A 25,665-nucleotide genomic window follows, 5' to 3' on the forward strand; every position below is an offset into this window, starting at 1 on the left:
TGCGCCAGAATTTTCTTTGGTCACATTTACCTAATTTGAGGTCGCTGAATCCGAATTCGTCATAATTTTTGTCCTATCACGAAAAGTTTTTGAGATGATATATATGTCGAATAAAACTACTTTTTGGGTTACTCAAGTAGATTTTGCCTGCTTGCATTACTCATTCAAGTTTTTTTTTTCTGACTACTTCCCTTTTCTGCCTGAACAGTTTTTTGGATACTCTAGTTACTTTGCAATTTTTGTTTCGACAAGTAGCAAGTAGTTTAGGGATGAAATTGCACCACTGTCACGAGTTGAATTGTCATTAGAACTGCGTGAAATAGCCTTTGAATAACGATAACTGAAAATACTTTGAATATTCGACCAATGGCAAGTCTCATTGATACATATTGTTATTCTGTATGTAGCCACCTCCTAGTAACTGCTAAAAGTAAGCGACCCCTCCCCCGACTAAATATACTTAAACACACTGGCTTAAGTACTTCTTGGACCTATCGTTTTCTTCTTCCACTTGAAGAAGTTTTGGCAGGTCTTAAGAATTACAACATTTACTTGTAATTGAATAGAAATGTGAGGCGTTACTTGTTTTACTTCAGTAGCAACGTTGATCACTTCCATCACCTCTGGTTCATAGCAGTGACGTGTGGTCCAATGAGGCAGGACAGTAAGTCTTGGGGAGTAAGTGAAAACAATGAAAACCCTTGATGAGTCGATGATTATTGATGTTTTACATCGATGTTTATAAATAACTAAATTTGAACATTTTTCCACCCAACATCATCAATTTGCATAATTATTATTCAAAAATACAGCGCGAAAGGAGAGGTGAGGCACGGGCGGGTCGTGCCTCACCTGCGACAATGCAATTCATCATAAATATCTCGGAATTCATAACAACGGGTATCAATCAAATGCTATCGTCACACTGATTCCGAAAATCCAAATATTAACAGTGTCACCAGAACATGCTCAAAATCGCCAAGGAAGGTGGCATTCGACTTTATTACAAAAAATGCCACCGAGAGAAACAACGGCCAGGTGAGGCACAAACGAATTTGTCTCACGTCACTATTCGCCAACAATTGGTCACTCGCAGCACAGTGAAACGCGCTATCGATTTCGGAACACAACAGTTTTGACTCTTGACTGTCTTGTAGGAGTTATGAATTAGCGACGGCCAATACGTAATGCGGAGCAAATTACATTCCCTTACTTATGTAGCTGTTATTTATGTTCCGTTAAATTGTGGTATGTGATAGCTACTTGCATAGGCTACATTGTCGTTGCTTTATGCTTCGAATAATTTATACCGGTACTTGAAGAGATAGTACTTATTATCCGTCTAAACTTGCCCATTTAGCACAATAGCGACCAGTCCTACATGTATTGCATAATGTGGAATTGCAACGTCTATAAGTGTGCAAAGAAAAGGCTCTCTATACCCGCTGCTGTTGTTATTCACATTTTGGATCTTTTTATCGGGTAGGCTACTTTACGTGCGTGTGTGTTTGTGTATGTGTGTGTGTGGGGGGTCCATGCCTCACCAGCCATTAACCTCACCGCACGTCCCTGGTTCATAGTAAAAATATTGCGGCAAATCAGCAGCCTCCTGAAAATCTAAACGTTATTATAAGCAGAACTGCTGAGCCTTATAACTATGCCAAACACAAACATAAAGCCTTGAAATCATTTTTAAATATCACTGGAAATTAAGCAATACTTATCTTTGGCTCTGCTATAAGCAATGAAATTTGTGTGTATAGGTATATAATGTGATATTTTGTGTAGGCCTAACCACCTTGCTGTTCCAACTGAAAGTTCAAGATTTATATGCCTGCAAATTATCGCCAGTAATGATCACTGTATACAATAGTATACTTTAATGTTTCCAATGCAGCCCTTATGTTATAATACGTCTTTTTCAAATGCCACAGAATGTTCAATGTCGAGATGAATCGAATATCATGATAAACCGTTTGGTTCTTTCGAAAGTCAGGCATACTGGGTCTTTAAATGTTTCAAAGCAAGCTTATAGTACCACACATTTGGGTTCTGTGCCATAAAGAACAATTCTCATCAACATTATATACGAACAATGTAATATTTACTGTTTACATAATTTTACGTTTTACGAAAGAATAATGTGCTCTGTCACGAAATGTATTGACCGATTGAGTCTAAAGGGCTTATTTTCAAAGATAACGGTGGTAGGCTAACTAAGTATGGAGATACTACACTCAATATCTAAACCAGGAGCGATTTACGTAGACGATAACTAATACCACTTTGAATGGTCGCGTATATCTATATTTTCAAACGTCGAAAAGAGGTACGTTTTGAAAGAAGATTGGAAACCACTCGATTAAAGTTCAACGAAAACTGAATCATTCTATCCTACAACAGCTCAAGTTTCATCATAGATGATTTCAATAACAATGTTCGACCTGTTGCTGCTATACTCTCACCGTAATGTAGGCTTACCATATTTTGGAAATCAAAAAAGAGGACACTTTTTCAGAAATTTGCAACTTGCAGATCCGGAGTGAAATTCTCAAAAATCGGTTAATTTTCCCCACTTTGTGATCGGTTGACTAAAAAAAAAAAAAAAAAAAAAAAAAGGTCATCTTTTCCGCTCAGATCTCAAAATAACGTTTTTTACTCCACATCGCCAGATGGATGACTAGAAAAAAAAAAAAAAAAGGTCATCTTTTCGCTTAGAGCTAAAATCACCGTTTTTCACCCGTCGGAGCTTCACGTCTGTGCTAATATGTGGCATATCACTCGCAATTTGCTCTAAATCTGCTCTAAATCCTAAAAAAGAGGACAAAATCTCCAAAAAGAGGACAAAAGGGCGTCCTCCGAGGACACTTTCAAAAAAGTCAAAAAAGAGGACAAATCCTCTTAAAAGAGGACGTATGGTAAGCCTACCGTAATGTCACTAACGAAAGTCGAAAGTTGCTCAAAGTTAGGAGGTCCGGGTCTAGTCTGCAATCAACCGCATTATATTATTACTTTCTTTCATATGACAAAATCCCAGGCACCTACGAATTGAAAATGTAAAAAATTGGCCTGGTGTAAATGACCATAGTAGTCGACACACACCATGAATACCTCAAGACAAACAAACAAAACATACGATAGCAATTGACGAAGACACCGTGCACAATTACCATCCACTTTGTCAAAATACTAAATGAAGCATGCATCGCACTGTTACATAGATATGCTTGACAGATTCTCCCTAGTAAGTTAAATGTTGTTAACGGCGCGGTTGATGGGGACTCGAGACTTTTTTCATAACAATAATACTCGTGATTTGGATGTGTTGGCCGATCGAAATCAATTGTGATAAGTCTATAACACTACGCCACCCTGATTTTGCATGAGACCATGGGCTTTATTATTAATAATATTACATTCTTTATTCACAGTAGAACTGGTAAATACAAACATAATCCGGGAAGCAACCTGCCCCTAAAGGAAAATGGCGAGATTGTAGTAAATTTTTAAAATTTCATTAATACAGTCAAATTGTTATTCCTATGCAATACATGGAGAAGTCAGATTACAGCATTGCAGTAGATGAAGAATTGGCAAGGGGTACAGAGCAGAGGTAGAGATGGTTGAAAATGAAGGATCGAAATTACAGAATTTATGCTGTGATTCCCCAGTGTAATTTTAGTCCAGTGGTGCATTCAAGGCCTTCCGAAGAATGTGCACAGTGCCCAATAACGTGATCTGGAATCTGTTGGATATGTCTCATGAGTTTTTTGCTTACGACCCTTGTAGCGCCAATGACTATCGGTACAATGTTTATTTTGCATCGCCACATTTTCTCGCATTCCATTTTGAGGTCTGCGTATTTCGACTGTTTTTCTGATTCTTTTTGCATTATATTGTGAACAGCTGGGACAGCCAATTCAATCAATAAGCATTCTCTTTTCTTTTTTAGTTTGATTATCATATCCGGGTGGTTACTCCTGATTTCGCGGTCAGTTATAACTGGTACATCCCAATTTTTACTTGGGTAATATTATTACTATTATTTTTGAAAATATTTTGGGTCCAAAGCTTCCAGAGAGCGTACGTTAAATTTATCTGTTGTGTCATTCATATCATGTCCTCTTGTAATAGTGGCTGCACATCAGAGGTGGCCAAAGTAGTCGAGAAAGCTACTCAAGTAATGTAGAAGTGGCGACGACAAAATCTACTCAAGTACGAGTAAAAGTACTTCTTCAATTAGCCACCTCAAACTACTTGAAGTAGAAGTAGATTTGACTGACTTTAAATCTACTCAAGTAAGTAAGTAGTTTTGAACAGTCTTTATTCGTTCGCATGGACTGTCAAAAGCTGCGGATTGAGCTATGCGGAAGGTGCAGAGAGCTTGATTCGTATTGATGCATCCCAGGAGGTATCAATTTTCGACAAAATAAGCAGTCTGTCGCATCATGGGATGCAAATTATAGTATTGATATGAAAATGCGATACTAACCCTTTGTTTACTAGAAGACCCCGTTTTAGAGAATATCATGACATGGCGCCCTACCCCATATGATAAGGCCCCATATTTAGGCGAAGAGCAATACGTAGAAGTTGTATAGGATACGGTTTCATCACTTTGCGCGATAAGTATACGTTAATAACAAATATTGTGGATCGTAAAAGTTATATTCAGTGTAGCTTTATTTTCGGATGATAGAGGCATTACTACACTTGCTTTTATGCTTCAACATGTATGTTCGCAGACAAAAGAAGTGAAAGTAATTAGAACTCAAAGTATAATACTCGCATCGCAATTGAAAGTGAAATAGAAATACCACTTCTTAAAAGCGGAAAATATATTTCATCTCTTTTGTCCGTAAAGCTTCAAAGGTGATCTGCTAAAACAGGTGTATCGTGCAAAAAAGCTGGATTTTCCAGATTAGCAAGACACGTAATGGGCTGCTAGATTACGATATGATAGGTGATTGCTAGATTGCGAAACGTTAGTTTCAAACGTTATGGTGGGCCATATTTACTGTGATCAAATATTTGATATGGGCGACAACGCGGTGTGAGCGGAACCAAGCAATCCGGTGCCTAAATTATATTCACTGATACTTTCGTGAAAACAGATTTGTCACTCCATAACTACTGTGCGCGAAGCGCAACCAAATTTCTGGGCTTTACTTGACTTTTATGAATATTAAATGTTGTTACTCCGTGAAAACAGCCCCGAAATCCCTCAGGCTATCTTTCGTATTGGGGGATTAGACTACTTCTACTTGACAAACTGAAAATAGCGAAAAGTAAGTAAGTAGATCACAAAATATTACGAAGTAGAAGTGGAAGTAGCAAAAATCAAATCTACTGGAATAAGTAGCAGAAGTAGATGAAAACTACTTGAGTACTTCCAAAAAGTAGAAGTACTTCGTTACTGACCACCTCTGCTGCACATTCCTGTCCTAACCCAATGCAATAAGATGATTGAATATAGTGCAATATTTCGGTAGTGTTCATTTTCAATAAGAATATTTTACAAGTACTATATACGGTACAATGTTGTAGTGCCTGCACTGCATACACATTTGCACATGCATAGCAATGTGCACACCGTGCTAGATTCAAAGTCCGCAAGTACCCTCCATGCGAGCATCACTTCGTGTGCTTGACTTACTTTTTGTCGGGACATGCGGAATTTCACAGCAAAATTTTGCACCGTGTTCATCTAAACGCTGTAACATAATTTGGTTTCCATTGTTACCAAGAAAACGTATACTTTACACTGCTTCAATTTATTTCCTTTGTAAGATTTCATAGTCACATGATCGTTTCCAATCACTATCCTAATCACAAATTTGACCGGTCTCGCACTTTTTCAGGTCCAAACTGTGGCTATTCACGATACATCTTTGACGGAAAGCAATCTGGCAGAGTATCTGAAACATTTACCGCTATTTCATTGCGACGAACTGCTTATGTATCACTGTAATCTCACCAAGGAGGATGACCAACTTGTTACACGCACTTGGAGGAGACATGGAATTCGGGTATTTATCTTCGATATCTATATCTAGTTTTACAACTAATAAGTGGTACAAAGCTAGAAAATAGCTTTTTCAACAATTTGAATAGTGGATATAGGGGAGATGTGGTACCGACGGATCACTGGGACCGAAAATACTTTGAAAATTCTCTATGATAATTCCATGATTACACTCCGTGAACTTGTCCACAATTGCTTGCTGGCAAAATCTTTCATCACATACAAAAAAATTCGACGGGCGCGAGCTATGGGGTCTCTCACAGATGTTTTTTGTTTTGGGGGGTGTAAAGTAAATTTATATCGACATATACATTTTTCTTTGTAACCTTCAACACGAACAAACCAGCAATCATTTTTATTGTGAAGTGCAGGGCTTGTATCAGGCTATATAATGGCACCTATTATATTTTTCAGTACTTTCCTTGAGTGGAATTTTTTTCGATTCATGTATAAAATTCGTAGGGTGGGGACCGATGATACAATAGCCAAATCAAGCAAAATAATCAAGCATACTAATCATAAAACAAATGAAACATGCCTACGTACAGAATATCTTTATGTAATAATTGCATATGATGTTTTATCGCTATAACGAGGTGTTTGGAAGTCACACTGTCGATTTTCGCACAATATGTATGCACCCTCAAATTTATAAGTCCGAGCCTAAATCGAAACGTGATTTTATGACAACATTTGAGTTAATATTTATTCTATTTCTTGACGGTTCCGATCAAACATTCTTCTTTGGCTTACTGTAGCTTAGATTATAATACTGAGCAAGAAAAGTTGTCACATCTGAGGTATTTAGGGTATATGTGTCATAGGTCCCCGGGTCGTGTGCCATTGGACCCACCGGGTGGGGACCGATGACACGTTCGAGCAACAAATTTTGAACGTCCATAAATATTTTTTGAAAAGACGGATATTCATGTATATGTGCGCGATAGGTAGAGCTTGTATGAAAGTGCTGAGCCAGCAAAAGACCTGTTGTTTTCGGCTGAACATTTTGGGGCCAGCGATCATTTTCCAATTTTTGATCCATCGGTACCACATCTCCCCTACTTTGAAATACTTGAAAACAGCATTGGTATTCGATACTATAGCGCAGTGGTCTCCAAAGTGCGCGCTAGTTACAAATTGGGCGATTGAGGGACGCTGGCGGAAGAGAGGGACGGTAAGAGTAAACATGGGGCTATGCACTATCGAAAATTTGTGGGTAAAATTGCCTCCTATGTGCAGGGTGCACCAATGTCGTACAAGGTGCATTCAATCGAAATTCGTCACCAACACAGAGTTCTCTTACTAACCAGACATACAATCAATAAAACAACCAAAAGACTAATTATTCAGTGACATTTAGCGAGCCCAAGTCATCACCTGAGCACACATTCAAACTCATATACAGTCAGGACGATGAAGTTTCAAGACCATCGCAGCACAACCACGCTCGACGATTTGGAAGAGAAATCGCCCTGTACGATTGTTTTCACGGATCGTGCTGTCTGTCTGATCTCTCGATCCATGACTCATGCATCGACATGAATTCCTATTTAATGTCAGTATGCTACGTCTTCACGGGCATGTGTGAATTAGAGAAGGTGCAGACAACCAGTACATTTCTTAAGAAATATGCGTGACGCACGCAATTTCAAATATTAAATGCTTTGGCCAATCAACAACGGTCATTTTGGGCCAAGGTTTTACCGCATTTATCCTCCGTTTTTCGCACCGCATTTTGGCCGTAGCCGCTATGTAGGCCAAAACTATATGTTGTATGTGTCCCGGCGCGGGCGGAAAAGGCGGCCTCGAAATACCATAACACACCCCTAGACTAAAGCAGCCCAACGCTCTTCGTCGACGTTAAGCAATGCTAGGAATATTCTGTAAATTATGCGTATACAAATTAAAATTATCTGGTGTTGCAGATACGGCCTTGCTCTTTCCTTCCCTCTACCCTGCCCGAGTATAACCCGCGTAAGTTAGACCTTTTCAGAGAAAGTATTGTCAGACAAATCTTAATATAACATCAAATCAATTCGTGTAAAACCACGGTCGGCACATTTTCATTCTCATGAAATTCAGCAATCGCTTTGTGCCGTCGCGACCCAAATTCATACCCTTCGCGACCCATATTTTAGGAACCCCTGTCATAACCAGACATGGGGTAATCGCGATTAGTAATCGTAATCGATTACGACGATTACAGCATTTTGAAGTAATCGTAATCGCAATCGATTACATTCGAAAAAAATCCGAAGTAATCGTAATCGTAATCGACTACTTCACATATTTAATCGATTTCTTTCTGAAATAATGATTACTTTTTATTTGTACGAGGACTATGACATAAACTGAACATTCGCGAACAAGGAGATATTATTGATTATTATTGTTATTATTATTATTATTATTATTATTATATTATTGATATTATTATTATTATTGATAGCATCAACATCAGATTTCCAAACGCCACTGCTCATTATTACGTCAGAAGTATTGGCTTTGCTGGTTATTGCGTAAGAAGTATCCACTCCACACTTAGTAAATAGATACTCGATGTAATCGTACATTGTAGTATAATTGTAAGAACACTCACCATGCTGGGTATCAGGTTATCAATACACTGCAGACGCCATTGCCTCGCAGCAGGATAATATTCACCACCCTGCCTAGTTTCAAATAGTCACTCATGTATTGATGTTTCGTTATGTTTAGTTAAAAACGCAGTTTGACAGCTGTTGCTTGCCGAGCAGTAGGACTATGTACGTGCGTAATTACACCGGACAAAGATATAGCCATCATTCACTTACACAACTAGTTAGCCTAGGTTATAGCTAGAATCAGTAGCATAACAGCACTTCGTCCCCACCACGTCAATTTTCAGGTTGATGACTGAATCTCGTCAGTAATATTGGTGATCGCATTATAATACTATTAATTTTTAATCCTCTCCCAGCCCCGATGGTCACATTTACCGATAGAGCTGGGAGCACGTAATTCATAATTTTTACATCTTGTATGTTGTTATAATTACTCTATTTTAGTTTCGTGATCTCTCGTCTGTTATATAATCAAAAGATGTTGGATAGTCGCACAAACGTATCAGACTGAAACTTTCGTGAGGCGCGCACACAAATTACCATGTCTTCATTCCTCTGTGTGGGTCCCGGGTGACATTGGTATTGTGGGGCTCCGATTGGAAGGACAGGACTATTCGTCGCGCCCATCTAGCGTGGCTATTGACAACGGACACATACCTAGCGTTTCGGCCTAGGTATTTCTTTTGTAGCACACTTCGTGAAGTCGCATGTTGGTCGAAACTGCATGTCTTTTGGAGTGTCGTCTCTGTCGTGACGCGGTAATGACCGGCACCGCAATGCCTATTCGTATGAATCAGGCATGCTTTTTTCTTTGGGGAGACGTATGCATTTCAAAATCAAGCTATTTAGAGACATTAAATAGCGAACCTCGAAGAAAATTTTCAAGTCTATTAAGTCTCTCAAAAAATACTCTGTAATTTATGTTGATTTACGAAATACTTTTTAGTAGGGATGGCGTGAGCGTGAGGTTCACGTTCGCGTACTGCATGTAAACCTCAGAACTCTAGAGATTTCACGTTCACAAACGAACCTTCGTAGGTTCTGCACTGTGAACCTTTTTCACGTAGGCTATTACAATTTTCCACGTCATTATTACATATTTGGTTTAAATTCATTGCATTTCAACTTCAGGCCACTCTATGCAAGGCGCTGGCAGCATAAAAAATCAACACTGATCATACAACTTGCCAATCTCAAAAATTTTCCATGCTTTGTTACAATGGTTTGCTCGAAATATTCAGCTTTCCTATTGTAAATATTTATTAACTCTATGCTGTGATATTGACCCACAATCACACAACATCACGAACGAAATACAGTATATGTATAGTGTCAGCGAATGATGCTTATTCAACCAATATTGATATTGATATGAAGAATTCGTCGTTCTCTTATGTAAAGAATCCAGCAGGCGTGCGGTCTCCATCTTGATTTGCATAAAAAAAACAAATCTGTGGATTACGATTAGGGTGTTGGCTACGGCGGTATAACTTTTTTATTAGCTAATATCGGTAGCAAGTATAGAATCCAGTTTTACACTTTGCTCAATATCAATGTCGCAATAGTCGGACACCGAATACGTTGTCCGGTCAGTCCTCGTCCATTAAGGCGTAAGCTTATATTCCCTTGCAAGTCCTCGTCAAAATTGACGGCAAAGCGACGGAAGATATTGATTTTATGGGATTATTATAGCATTTGATTGCTCAAGTTGATATATTTTGTGAATTTTAAAAATTCAGCATGTACTTCAGTATTGTGGCATAATGTGGCCGGAGTCGTGTACGTACGTACATTTATATATCGCTTCCCAGATATGTAGAGTTGGAATTACCAATGTGACGACACGTGACGTCATAAGGTTAACGTTCGCACAGACAAAACCTTCCAAAAAAGTTCGCGTTCACACGAATCTGAACCTATCAGGGGTTCCCACCATCCCTACTTTTTAGTCCCCGTCGAGCTCGTTCTCAATATTATTGGGGTGTGGAAGTTACGGTCGTGACAAGAATAGCCTACCAATCGGTGGGTGCTAGAAATTATCCCTCAAGTTGGACAATGGACCCATTATGACGTAACAAGCAAATAACGTATCATATACAAAAAAAGTTGCTTACACATTTTAGGCCTTCTGTCGCAATCCCAATATTGCCTTCCAAATATCTTCTAAGATTGGTTTTAAGAAGCAAAATTAATGTAATCGTGAGTAATCGTGATTACTTTTTCAATGTAATCGTAATCGTAATCGACTACTTCCTGATTTTGCTGTAATCGTAATCGTAATCGTAATCGCGTGATTCATAAGTAATCGTAATCGCAATCGATTACATTCATGATGTAATCACCCCATGTCTGGTCATAACAAGTATAAAATTGATTGCTCAAGGAAATGATTCGTTTCAAGAAAACATGAGTAACTAAATAAGTACGCATACAATTGAGCTTTGAGGGTGAAACAGGCGGAATAACTCTGATAGTATAAGGCTACTAAATAAGCTCGATCAGGTGGACGATTTCAAGTGATATCAAATAATTCATTTCCCATTATGCCCGGCACAAAAACAATTTTATTCAAATATTTGAAAATGTGATTTTTTTCCGTGTCAAGCGTGAATAGTAGAATAGTAAATTACATTTCCATGATGTTTGTGGAATACATGTCTGCAGGGTCCCTTCAAAAAGGGCATACCTGGAAAATATACATTGAATATCCCTATTTATGATGCTGCTACCCGCGGCGTCATCAAAAACTAGGAAATGGGCCCACGAGCACATTTGAGTTTGAGACCTCTGATCTGGATCAATTGGGTGTTTGTCACGATTAACGACCTCAATCTTTTCCTACATCGAGCTGGAACGCGGCCTGAATCGGAAAAAAAAATGCTTGAATACTAAAACAACGATCCGACCATTTTAGCTCAATATACTTAGCGTCATTGACGAGTCGATGAATGAAGATGGGTACGAAGTAATCGCTCACATTGCGAACCTCTCAGAATGCAACGAGTTGCAGATACAACAAAACTGCCTCACAAAGATAAAGTTGCAAGGATTATTGCACGGCTGTCAAAATCACGATACCAAGGTAACGTTGACTGGGTCACAGTTTGGACGAATTAAAGATGTCTATTGTCTGTGTTTGAATCGGATTATTAACACATACACATATACATCCATCTTGATAACAGTTGATGCCACTGATCGGTCCTTGTTTGCATGATACACCCGTTCCCTATTCCCTTTTAATCTTAAATTATTGCTGGCGTAATTCCATTTCTGTAGACGTGTAGACCATCTTCCAACTCCAACTGACAGAATAGTTTCCAGCATAACAGATTTGTCGTTGCACACTATCAAGAAATATAACATCCCATTCCATGAATTACAGTTTATGTTGAACGAAAGTAAAGTACCAAATTAAGAACCATTCGTGGTCATATTCGAAATACGGCCATCGCGCAGGTGATCCCTAATAACTGACATTATGTTAGGTACTACTAATTCATAAAGATTACGTTATTCTATCGTTTCAGCTGCCAAACATCACTATCATAGACGAATTTATGGAGGAAGATGGATACGAAATGCTTACTCACATCATGAAGGAGTCCGACTGCGATGAATTAGTGCTGCAAGGATGCCGTCTCACCAGGAGTAAATTGGATGGATTATTGCGCGGATGCCGCATTCAAAATATACAAGTGCGGCATAACGTATGACTCGGGATATTTCTGAAACCATGTCGCTGATTAAGTTGAAACAGCGATTTTTATGCATATTTCACCTTTCTTCTGTCCCGTTCTCAAATTTCTAAATATTAACCACAATGCGACATCTTTCATATTTAAAAAACATTCTGAACGATCCCATTTCAAACCCAACCTCAAATACACCACAATTCGTCTACTAACTGTACAAACAAGGTGTGGAAGTTGGCAAACAACAACATACCGATATAGAAATCCTAACTTACATATCATGACGATACCAGCGATTTAATTAGCTATGGGTGTCTAATATGATATCGCGAAGCTGGTGATTTTGAGATTCGGTGTGGATTGGTGCGCATTTGTTCATAAGCGGCGCATGAGCGTAGATGTAAGTCAAATAGGCTTTTCTGAAAAAATTGTTAATAATTTAGTTTCCCGGTAAAACATCGATCATTGATTGATTGTTGAATGATTTAGTTGGATTCACACCGAAGAGGGAGAGAGAGAGAGAGAAGAAAAGATGGCGATCGCTTTCAAACAGAATCTTTCAGAAGTTGGCATCATCCCTAGTGAATGTATCCTTCGCATATACTGATCTTGCATAGAGTTGTGAGATCTCAGAAGACTTCCTATTGTACCGGCACTGAACTAGGGGCAGCTGCTTCCGGCTTAGTATTGGAGAATACTGAATATACGTAGATATTATAGTGGATTGGATACCACAAACTACAGCTGAAGTCGAGCTAACTAACACAGTCCATCATAGGAGGACATAAGTACAACTGGGCCCGGATAGTGAAACGAAACTACCGCATATCCAACCTTATCGCTATTAATAGATTTGTTCGTGCGAGAAACCGTGAAGACGGCAGATCAGTGATCACGAGTGCTATTTTTATACATGTCAAAATAAGTCGAAATTATAGCGCTCGGTCAAAAAAATTTCAAAATTGTGTACAAAGTCAAAAGTTTTTGCAGCCTGCATTTCGTTTGTATCGTACATTTTACACTGTCGGTGAACTTATGATTTGACATTTTACAGTTTATAGCCTACTTCATAGGCCCACCGTTGTAGACGGCCCATTGTCTGCTCATTGTGGATCATAAACGGTCAAATGAATCAAATAGGTTGATATGGTGTTATGCTCACCGTACCGGAATATCCCAACTCAAGCAAGACTATGCAGGCATTACATGGTTCTTATATCAAGAAGAGCACGATGAAAAATTGTGATATAGAAAACATTGTCAGAATGAAGCAACACGATGTGTCAATTCAGTGTTTCCAGCCAACAACTGCTGCTGTTGAACGTTCTTTCTCCATTCTAGGCAAGCTACGTAGTAATGACAGACACTTTCTACCCGAGAATGTAGGAAAGTATATCTCGTTGTACTACAAACTTTTTTCAATAATTTCTTCATAGGGCCAGATTTCGCTAACTAAATTTTTTTTCATGTAAATAGTTGATAGTTTTTAAGTCAAAAAGATTTTTCATGGCAAACTACTTTGTAAGGACAGACAGCTCCAAGCAAAAATGAAGATAAGTAGGCTACTACCATTCTGCCAATTTGCGCGAAAACACTAAATTTGCTTACGTGAGGTCGAACTTTTGTAAAAATGAAGATTTTTAAGGTCAAAATATTCCGTTTTTAAGAATAAAAAATCACCCTTTGTGATCACTGACTTCTGCCAGAGATTTGCTATTAAGTCACACCCATGTACTAAGCGTGAAGAGTTTTATTTAGTTAGCGTATCACTACCTGAGTACATAGGTATGTTCAACTTTTTGTCCTTTTAGTTACAGACACTGGTAATATTTGACGAATGGATGAACGAAGATGAATACCAGCTCCTTGCTGATGTTCTGAAGGTGGTACATTGCCAGACGTTGCAGCTGTCTAGATGTTGTCTCACCAAAACGAAGTTGCGTGGATTATGGCGCGGATGTCGGAACCAACAAATTCAGGTGCGCTGTAACGAAACGCCCTTAAGCAGTGGCCACACGGACACAATGTTCACTCGTGACGCCACTCGTGGAAATGTCACTTTTTCACCAAGACGAGTGTTACATAATGATGGGGTGGAATCGGTTATTTGAGCACGTTTTTCTCGGGCGAGAAACTGCACCGCTACGGCTTTAGCGATGGGCTAGCACACTTGACTTATTTTTGACATCATTCGAAAATATATCCTGCCATGCAATGTTATCCAACCGGATCATACGGTAGAAGTTGAAAACAAGAACTAAATGCTATATATACACAGTCCAAGGTAATGTCCCATCTCAATTTTCACTCACCAGCTCACTGCGCGGTCCCTTGGACAACAGTGCGTAACGACACGTTTTTCTGTGCGCGGTGACTTTAAAAGCAAAGCGCAGCCGCGCACGTGCGCAGCTTAGAGGGAACAGTGGTTCAAAGCATTGATAACAGCTAATTGCAGAGGCAATACTTTTACAGGCAGTGGCAATGGCGTTTGTATTCAATAAATTAACACATATTTCAGCAGTTAAATGGGATATCTTAGCGTCTAATGTATCTTAGATTGGCAAGGTGTTGGTCAGTTTAGGAGAGATTTGCGGGACACAACACATCCTCGATGGATGAAGTCACCACGATGATCAAATCGGAAGAACGGCGTGATAAAATATCCAGTGGTAGCCTTGATCCCTTCATAACATACATATGTTGGTTATATCATTGATAGTTTTTTCATGGCATTTTGAAATCTCTTCGGGGCGAGCTCGAAGAATCCCTAAAATTATATCGTACCTTAATATAAATTAGAGTAATATTTAAAAACTTATACAACTCTTTCAAAATTTTTTTGTGCTTGGCGCAATTTGACGTTACCAGATATCCTGATTATTGGATATCCTTCCCCCAAGAAAAAATACGCATGACTTATAGAAATGGGCATTTCAGCGTCGGCGTCGAAAACTTCGATAAATATACAAATATGTTGAATTTGCTATAGTAAAGAAATGCCAATTGGAAACTGTGTGCATCTTTTACTTTAATACGTTTGGGCTATTTAAATATCTTTTGACATAGCAGACAGGAGGCCACGAAATAATAACACATAACGAAGTCGTTATACCAACGGGTCCGCCGAATAGGATTAATAATTATTTACGAGCCTTACATTTTCCAAGACACCAGACTCAGCGATCTGATTGCGTGAGCAGAGAGTTTATTAAAATTGATAGCAATATATGCCTGCCTCACTAAACAGTACAACAAATGTCGCTGGTAAGGAGCGGTAAAATGGTGCTAGAGCCGAGATTTGCACCTATTTGAATATTATAAGATTCGTTTTTGCTATTACGAACACCGTACAGTTCTATATGCTGAAATGTATTATCTACTTAGGTCCATGTACACGGCGAAGGTCTCGGAACAACTGATCCATATTTCACAATGATTTTTTTTTTCTCGGCTGTGATGTATTCAGTCGTGCGACAACGGAAGTAGCGAGTGAAACGCGTCGGAAGCGACTCCACTAGCGACCTCGCTAACGACCTCGCTAGCGCTGTTGGGGGTTTATCTAGGCTCCTCCTCGCCTTCTCATCTGCCTAAGCAGTGTCTTACGAAAAGCGTAGACGTGGGCCGTGCTAGAAGTCGGGTGTTACGGAACAAAATATATCAACCTGGTGCAAATGACCATAGTAGTCGACAGACACCATGAATACCACAAAACAAAAACAAACCTCGCTAGCGAAAGAGCGGAGCAAAAAAGGAAAGGAAGTCGCGACTGAATTTCGATACAGTGTGTACACCGCAGTACGATTTCGGAAACATATAACACTGATGAATTCGTTAATTGAGTGCGCGCTCAGAATTGCACTCCTATCACCCAGCAGAAAATGGAACATTACTGTTAATATTGATGCTTCGCGACCGTTGAATGGCTAATTTCAGCCAAAACAATTCGAATGTAAATACTTGACAATTTCGAACCATCGAAAGCAAAATTGTATTCAAAATATGGGAAACCTAGGAAGTATGGGAAATGTAACATATACGGTATGGAATAATGTGGCTATACTCTATCTATTCGTAAGTATGTATAGAAGTAGTGAGGTAAGTACAGAATATGGCCATGCCGATATCAAACTATACCGTGTCCTGCGGAAAGGCAGACAAATAGGTTAATCTTCACCTAGCGGAATAAAAAATGTTTGTATTTTACCTTCTGGCGTTGATCTGTATTCTCCATTTCTATTGCAACGCCATACTTACTATATTCTCATTCCATACTCAAAATATCGTATATGGAACGGTGTTTTTGGTCACGAAAAGATAAAATGAAGATTGCAACATTGTAATTGTGAAATATTTTATCATGCAGCTTGCTCAGTTGTTCATATCAGATCCTGACATGCCGCCGGATGCATATTGTGAGGTTACCGAGGTTTTGAAAGTCACGAATTGCCAGAGCATGCAGTTAAATGACTGTAATTTGTCAAAGCAGGATCTACAATGTTTGGGAGCGGGCTGCCGGGAGAATCAAGTCCTAGTAAGTGTCATCAATTGCTTGTTTATGTCACGCTCTTATGTGCAGAAAAACGTCAAGTAGACCACTAACATAGGTGCCAAAGTTGCCCCAAAAAAAACCATTTCTGTGACAGCCGGTTCAGTTTATAATTTTAAAATAACTGATGATGATACACCAAATTAATGAAGTATACGCGGTCGGCAAGAAGACAACGACCAGACTGAATCATGTCGACATGACAGTACAGGCCCAATAATATTCAGTCCATACACAATCCAGCTTGTTATTGAATTCGTATTAGTCACCCGATCAATCTGATTGCTCGGATATATAATTTTCGAAGTGATCTGGTGCACAAGACTATTGTGGTCAAAGCCCCATTGACGCCAAACCCACATACAACAACAGCAATAACTTCCGTAGTCGATGATCAACGATTCTATACTGAAGTACGGCGAAGCAGACAACGACAGACACAAGATAGAAAGTTAACGACACGATCATCACTAAGACAAATTTATTAGGGGCCGTATTGAACACAGCTGCTACATTTTCATTTTGACCAGTCTTTTATACTTTAACGGGGTATGTCAATCATTACACACAATGGGATTGATACATTACGAATATATCTAAACCAGGGTCATTTTGTCATTTTGCTCAGCGTTGTTCAGTTTTTAGTTCAATCCTATTCAATCTACATTTTACAAATCTGATCGAGTGATATACAACGTAGAGATGGTGTGAACGTGAGGTTCACGTTCGTGTTCTGTGTGTGAACCTCGGAAATTTAGAGGTTCGCGTTCACAACAGAACCTTGGTAGGTTCTGCACTGTGAACCTTTTTCATATGTTAGAATTTTCACTTCATTATAACATCTTTGGTTCAGATTTATTGCATTTCAACTGCGGGTCACTCTATGCATGGCGCTGGCAGCATTAAAAATCAACACTAAACGAGCATGCACCTTGACAATCTCAAAAGTTTTACTTGCTTTCTTACAAAAGTCTGCACGAAATATCCAGCCTTCCGTTTGTGAATATTTAATGACATCTGTTCTGCGAGTTTGACACGCAATCACACAACGCCACGAGCGAAATATATAGTCAGCGAATGATGCAAATTCAACCAATCAAGGAAATTGATATCGTTTTCTGATGCAAAAAATCTAGCAGACGTACGGGGTCAATCTTGACTACATATCTTTACTGCATCATTAAAACCAAATCCGTGCGATTGAGGTGTTGGCTACTGCTGTATAACTTGTTAATGGGGTATTATCGGTAGCAAGTAAACCCGTTTTACACTCTGCTCAATATCAATGTACATTGTCCGGTCTGGCCTAGACCGTTAAGGCGTTAGCTTATATTCCCTGGTAAGTCCTCGTCGAAATATTTGACAAAGCGACGAAAGACATTGATTTTATGGGAGTATTATATCCTTTGATTGCCTCAGTTGATACATTTAGCGACGTTTAAAACGCCAATATGTACTTCGGCATTGTGGCATTATGTGGCCCGAGTCGTCGCTAGGTATCGTCTACATTAGTTTAGGCTATCACTTTATTGGAAGATAGGGTTGGAATTAGCAATATGACGTCACGTGACGTCACGAGGTTCACGTTCGTGTTCACACAGAACCTTTCAAAAAGGTTCGCGTTCACACGAACCTGAACCTTTCAGAGGTTCACACCATCCCTACGAATGGCCCGAATTCAAAATATAGCAATTTTATCAAGTCTCAACAGTTTCTGGCCCCATTTTCCACGTATATCAGGGATGATAGACGGAATGCCAGTAATGTGGGGACTTCACTAATTTTGTCAAAGTTATAATAGAATGTCTGTCTTGGTTATTCTTATAGTCTCGATTCATATAACTTGACACAAATTGACTCGAGCCAGGTCGACTAATCAAATCGTCACCCGGGTCATTATAACCCTGGCACAATATAAAAGAGAGCTGCTCGATTGAAGCGACTGGCGCAGTGTGCTAAGCAATACACTGGCACGACACCTATGGTTGCTGATTGGTGTGTCGGCTCTGCCGTGCTTGTATGTGTCAGAGGCTTATTTGGACTCCTCATCGCTGACCGTACTGCATATTAGGATGGTGTGAACGTGAGGTTCAAGTTCGCGTTCAGTAAGTGCGCGTCAGAAATTCATAGGTTCAAGTTCACAAACGAACCTTGGTAGGTTCTGCACTATGAACCTTTTTCATGTATTACAATTTTCACTTGATTATAACATCGTTGGTTGAAATTTATCGCATTTCAACTGCGGGCCACTCTATGCAGGGCGCTGGCACAATTTGAAGAAAAAAAAATCAATACTAAAAGAGCATGCACCTTGACAATCTCAAAAATTTTACTTGCTTCGTTACAGAAGTTTGCTCGAAATATTTAGTGACTCTCTGCATCGAGCTTGGCCCCCAATCACACAACATAAAGAGCGAAATACACTATATCTAGGTCAGGGGTGACCAACCTGCGGTCGCAGAAGGAAATTTGTGCGGCCGTGAACATGGACACGTAATTCAATTAGCATGTGCTGGCGGCCGTCGAATGCAATTTGAATTTACGAATTGACTTCCGATTTCCTGAGAGATTTTAACTTATCTTGAAATTTTCTTCGCGCTGCGCGCGATTCAATGTGTCCTAATTTTTGAATTTTAATATATAGTGGCGCCCTTCCAATCATCGCCCACAATACATATTCGAACCGCAGAGGAAAATAATGCGCCCCATGTTGAAATACAAACTCGCAATCGTGTGCTCCTAACTATGCCCACAATCCTGATGGGAGGTCAAGAAATAACGGCACAAAGTGACTAATAACAATTGGCCCACCCGAAGACGCATCATGATTTATAACTTGCCTTAAATATTAGAAAACACTCTTTTCATCAACTTTATCAGTGAATCTGATCACAGGGGCTAATAAAGGATAACAGTTTGATAGTAATATATAAAACTACTAAGATTATTGACGAAATTCATTAGTTAAACTGAAAATATTTTCACGCTTCGCGCGACTATGAGCACTCCCGTAACTTGGCCAGTCACCACTCGCGACTCTGCTGCGTATAGTAAGCCTATATGAATAGATAGCTTAGTCCGGAGTTCACCGGAAATGTCCATGGCCACTTTAACATGGGTTTTGGCGTTCAGCCATAGTCAGGCCTGTTTATTTTTGGATATTGGATTTTATTTTTGGAGATTCTCCAAAAATAAGATTTGAAAACATCCAAAAATAACATTTTTTGGATGATGTTTTTCAGTGAAATAAACAAGTCAGAGCGATGTAAACGACCAGAAAACTCATAAAAACACACAAAACAGCATCTATGTGAGGGAAGGGGTCACCGAAACGCTAAAACTACTTCCACTCAATCCACTTCACGTTTCTGCTGACCTTGCCTGCCTGCCCGCCCCTCCGCCTTTGTACTCCTATAAGTTTCACAGTGCGACATGTAGAGAAGACGGGAAGGCAGCTTGAGTGAGGCAAAGGGAACGGCGAAATCATATACAGCCACCTCTGTCACAATCACTACGTCCACACGATGACGGGACTAATCTGCTGATCTTCAGACGGCAACACAATTTGATCCAGAGTAGATGGAAAGCGTGCGCCCCAAGTTTGTTGACGCTCGTTTATTGTCAATGAAGAGGGTGGCCTCTTGGTTGACTGGAAACCGTACCAAACTCCTTGATGTTATGGACGAAAACAGTCCGGCGTGTGCAACTTCGCTGCTGTGGTCCATCTGATCGTTCTCGATCGCATGGTCACGCTCGCACATAGCAGAGCACCACCGTCACGAAGCTTCATGGTCTTGACGTTCTGATCATGGAGCAGCAGGAGCTAATGCGCCTGGTCGAACGCCTGTGTCCAGGTGAGGACTGGGACGAGGACCGCCACAAGGAAGATCAGAGGGTGTTGGGGTGTTGGGCTGTCAAGTTCAATGAGGCACGCATGGGATAAGGTTTCAAACGCATTACTGACGAGCGCTTTTCAGGACCAAAGGCTTGGAAGATTGGAAAGTTTGAAGAGTTAGTCATTCCTCCATTTTTGGACCCCTAACCTCGATATTTCCCACAATTGCGACGTTCGAGGCCGATATCTCGAAAATCAAGGGGGGGCGTCTCACAGTGATTAATATTCTTTAGAAGGCCCCTCCAGGCCAAATACTAAATTTATGGAGAATGTATTGGAAAGTTAGATCAAGAGCACTGATGATATCTATGTGTTGGAGGACTTGAATACATGATAATAACATACTTTAGTGGATTTTTTCAGTAGTAATAGGGCTCAAAACACCTTCAATTCTTATTTTTGGAGATCCTACAAAAATAAAATTCGAAAACATCCAAAAATAAGCTATTTTTGTTATTTTTGGAGAAATCCAAAAATAAACAGGCCTGGCCATAGTTCATTACGACTATGCCCTGGAATGCGGCCGTATGGGCTACATCAGTAGTCAAATTGAAAGAGAGGGGGGAGTGATGAATGGATGCGTGACTGAATGTCGTCTATAAATCGTACCTAAAGCATGAATATGATAAATATTACAACATTCATTATCGTGGTGCAAATGATCCGAATAGGCAATAAGCACCAGAGATTGTTCAATAAACAATAAAGCAAATATATTCAAGACATAGTTGCTGACTGTAGGTATCTTGGAAATGTCGGTACAACTGTACGTTCCACCTCCAATTTATAATGTTATAGTCCTGTTTCGCTTAATCAGTACAATTACAATTATCAATAATACAGCGTCCTTACAACAAAGAAATATCTGATATAGGCCTACCAAGATTGCACATAAATTATGAAGTAATGCAGATTCCGGAACTTTCAATATAAATGCTTGTGTGTTCCAGCTTCGAGACCTTACAATTGCTGAGACATATTCTGTCGCTAATCACGATGATGTATCAGCTCTCTGCGACTTGATGGCATTTGCATTACAACTGTATATTTGCGATTGGAAAATCGACCATGAAGGGACTCTGAGACTGAAAGACGCGGTTCGGCGCAGTGATTCGGAGGTTTGACCTGTATTACATTTTAAGGCAGAAATTAGTAATGTTATAGGTAGGTCGATTACTTTTTGACAATGGAAATAAAGTCAGTTTTGTCAAAATTGTAGGGTTAATTCACGAATCGTCAATATGGTGTAGTAGAAAGTCGAAATATTTTCGCACACTGCGTTTCGTTGGTGTCATAGAGGTCACTGTCGGTGAACTTATTATTTGACATTTTACACCCTGTAGCCTACTTTATACGTCTACACTTTTGTAGATGTCACATTGTCTACTCATTGTAAATAATAAATCATCCGACGAAATAAATAAGCTAACATGACATTATAATCGACACACTCAAAAACAAGTGAAAGTTCTGCTTGATCCGAAGTTTTTACAAGCTCACTCAAAAAGCTTAAGTCAGAATGAGAAACGTGACAGCGTGGCGGATATTTGTTCTTGGTTATAGCACAGCGGTTATCAATGTAATGATCGACCGCTAGATGTTAACAAAACTCAGGTTTTAGTTGCGGTCTAAAATTGTCGGCACGAAGCAACACGTGAGTAACTAGCACTCAAACAGGGTCGTAACCAAGTCACAAGGGTTCTAGTCACAAGTCAATCTCACTTTTATAGTTTTGACTCGAGTGAAGTCGAGTCATTTTCAATTCATAACCGAGTCAAGTCCTAGTCCAGTTCACGGAGATCAGTGTCGAGTCTGAGTCATTGTGTTGACTGTTCAGTTCTGAGTTAATGTCATGTGAAACCCACTTATTACATCTCTGGTCTGTGATATCGAATTGTTAGCATTCATAATATACTCATTTTCCTCACTTTTAATAGTTTCCGGTAGCATTTTCAAGTATCAGTACTGATAGACGAAATAATAATAGTGGGATTATACTTTACTATTCTTCGAATTTACAATGAAATGCCTGCGTCTTGGTAGACAAGTCTCGACTCATATGAATTGGTCCAACTCATGCGCAATGATTCAAATACAAGTCGAGTAAATACACAATTTGACTCGAGTCGATTCTTCATTTTTCGAAAAATTACTCGAGTCAAGTCGAGTCACCAAATAATCGCGACTCGAGTCTGACTGGAATCGAGTCGTGACTCGAGTCATTACAACCCTGCAATCCTGCAGTATGCACTGAAGTTTGCTGCTGTTGAACGTTCTTTGTCTATTCTTGCCAAGCTACTTTGTATGAACGGGTTATTCTAACCAGCAATCTAGAAAAATATAACAATTTCGAAAGTAAGAGCAACATTGCCAGATGTAAATACGCGAGGGAAAAATTTAGTATTTTAGTGTCAAAAAATAACAGAATTTCTATTTTTGGTTCAGAATGTTCCGTTCTTTGAGTCAAAAATATTTGCTTTAGTTATCAGTGTTGATCATTCATTTCTAATCAATAATGTTAGACAAAATCTGAAACTTATCTTGAGGGATTTTTGATAAATATAGGTCGACCATATTTATATCGATTGGTACCTTTGCTTTGGGACCATAGTTTTGCAGTATTGAAGCTACGGTAATTACGCAACGGCCTTATTTGGAAATATAAATTGACTGTGAATTAAAAAAATTAATTCGGTTGCAAATCAACTAAAAGAAAACGTTTCATGAAGTCGGATACTCATTGGCATTGAAAAATTCAAACTGGATAACATTTGCATAATCATATCGGTATATAACTTCGAGTGCAGTGGCTTCCAACCTCATTCTAATCGATGACGACCGGCGTATATTGTTCATGCTTGTCATGGTCCCTTGCGACCCTATTTCAGAAAGTAAATCTCAACACGACCCACCAGTTACTGATGACTTGCAATTTGGTAAACATCATCGCCGTGTCAGGCTCATCTCATCGGGGTTGTTGAAGCGCTGACGCTTTAGAGTTCGAATTACAAGTATATATAACCAAATAAGCAGCTGATTCACTTGTTTCTTGTCGCACTAGCAATATTCACCCGCGGGCTACGTAAGAAGGTAATATTCATATCCAAAATTGCGATTTAGGTTTGGATGGAAAATATATAACAAATATATCAATAAAGCGATGTATTTGCCATGCATACCAAATGTTAGCCGTCCTATTTTAATCGCAATCCTGCATGTTTGTTTGAACATTCAGCGACCGAAACATATTGTCCTTGTTCTAATGAAAAATTAGTTCTTTTACGATAGGTCTATAATTTTGCTAACCATTAGTCACTGTCGTTGCTAATGGCGTCGGAGTATAATGAGACTTTTCATTTGTAGACACGTATACTGCAGATTACGGGCGAGAATCCTCCAATCATTGTGATTCGCTAATTCAAGAATATTACGAAGATAACAAAGACATCGAAATCAAAAATCATTACCAAATAAGGAGAGGAAAGAGATTCTACGAAGTTGTGGAAATCAACAACAATTTCGAGCATGTAGACATGGACTAATTATTGTTTGGGACTAGGCTTGTCACAGACACACTTTCTCGGCTCCGATGTTTGTTTGATATTCTCGATTTGTGATGTGTGGCAGAATTCAACGAATTGACGGCGATATCATGATTGATGTTATGTTAGCTTGGTTTCTTGTTCTTTTACAAATGTAGATACATTTTCATTGGAGGCGGCTGTGATCCTTCATCACCCAAACGGCATATCTTAATTTCAGTAGAACGCATAGTAGAAGATGTTTTATTGCTCCCTCGAAAATTGCTTTATCGAAATTTCATAAATCGAATATAGCGGGTAGTCATAATTTCGTCTGGAAATATACATAAATACATTAAACAGCCCCGTCAACGTATTAATTACAGTGGTCGTGATTTACTATTGACGCCGCTATTGACGGAATGATCCTGGCTGATGTGTTGAATGAATAAATAAAAGCTTTCGAGTCAGAGATATGTATGCTATCGTGCGGTTTTTAAATGTATGCAATATTATTCCAATCGATGGATGGTGGTGTAACAATTGATGTGTCACCACATTCAACCACATATATACTCTACTTACTGCATTTTGTTGAAACATCATAATGTGAAACCAATGAATATTATCAATATTATAGAAAGTATAACTATTTGTATCGTGAAAGATACCAAGATCCAAATTTTATCGATGTCATCTGCTATCAGCTCATTGAAGTAATTATATAGGCTATATATACCTTTCGTTTTATTTTTATATATAAAGACTTTCCTCTAGATATATCTGACATATCCTCAATGCTTAGAAAACATTAGTTATTGAACCTTAGATCTGGTATTCTTTACCAATTATTATATATATTGATGTGAACTCTTATAATTGCAGTCTGAACAGTGTATTGTGTGTATGTATTTCGATCTGGTGCACAACTATTATGTCCAACAATTAAATAGGACATTGTATTGTGTGGTTTACAACAGCTTTTAAAGATCTTGGTTGATCGAAATATCTTACGAAGCTCCAATACTTAGCATTATTCTGCGCCATCAGCAGAGTGGCTGAACAGTATTTAGTCGACCTTCTAATGTGAATATATCATGTTTATATAGACCAGTTAAAATGATTTTGAAGCAATGTTTGTATAGCCTAGATCAGTGGTAATCAAAATGATTGACTTGATCTTTTCTAAGAGACAGCGCGAAGCCGTCTGTGGGCATTATCCAACACTCTTTTGACCTCGTCATGAACTCGTAACTCAACCAGATCTTTAACATGTTTCTTAACTACGGGAAACATCTCGCTTAATAAATACCTCCAATCGTATCGTTAGCTTGCTTTCGGTGAAAAACGAAGTTAAACAGTTGATGCCAATTCACTAGA

At 39.1% G+C, this 25,665-nt stretch overlaps 2 protein-coding genes across 3 annotated transcripts in view; both read left to right on the top strand.

The window, feature by feature from the left end:
- LOC145436576 (uncharacterized) overlaps positions 1-6,059 on the top strand; it is an 80,717-nt gene extending 74,658 nt beyond the window's left edge. For both annotated transcript variants that reach the window (XM_080313944.1, XM_080313943.1), the window contains exon 4: positions 5,862-6,059. In XM_080313944.1, coding sequence (XP_080170070.1) covers positions 5,862-6,056 — 195 coding nt within the window. In that variant the 3' untranslated portion in view covers positions 6,057-6,059. The remainder of the gene's footprint in view (positions 1-5,861) is intronic.
- LOC145436573 (uncharacterized) overlaps positions 1-24,662 on the top strand; it is a 185,231-nt gene extending 160,569 nt beyond the window's left edge. The window contains exons 11-14 of the mRNA XM_080313937.1: positions 14,135-14,302; positions 16,687-16,854; positions 21,715-21,882; positions 24,128-24,662. Coding sequence (XP_080170063.1) covers positions 14,135-14,302; positions 16,687-16,854; positions 21,715-21,882; positions 24,128-24,181 — 558 coding nt within the window. The 3' untranslated portion in view covers positions 24,182-24,662. The remainder of the gene's footprint in view (positions 1-14,134; positions 14,303-16,686; positions 16,855-21,714; positions 21,883-24,127) is intronic.
- Positions 24,663-25,665: the final 1,003 nt, after the last annotated feature.

Source organism: Botryllus schlosseri, chromosome 3, assembly GCF_051294905.1.
Source record: "Botryllus schlosseri isolate E-star chromosome 3, Bs_hap1, whole genome shotgun sequence".
Lineage (NCBI taxonomy): Eukaryota > Metazoa > Chordata > Ascidiacea > Stolidobranchia > Styelidae > Botryllus > Botryllus schlosseri.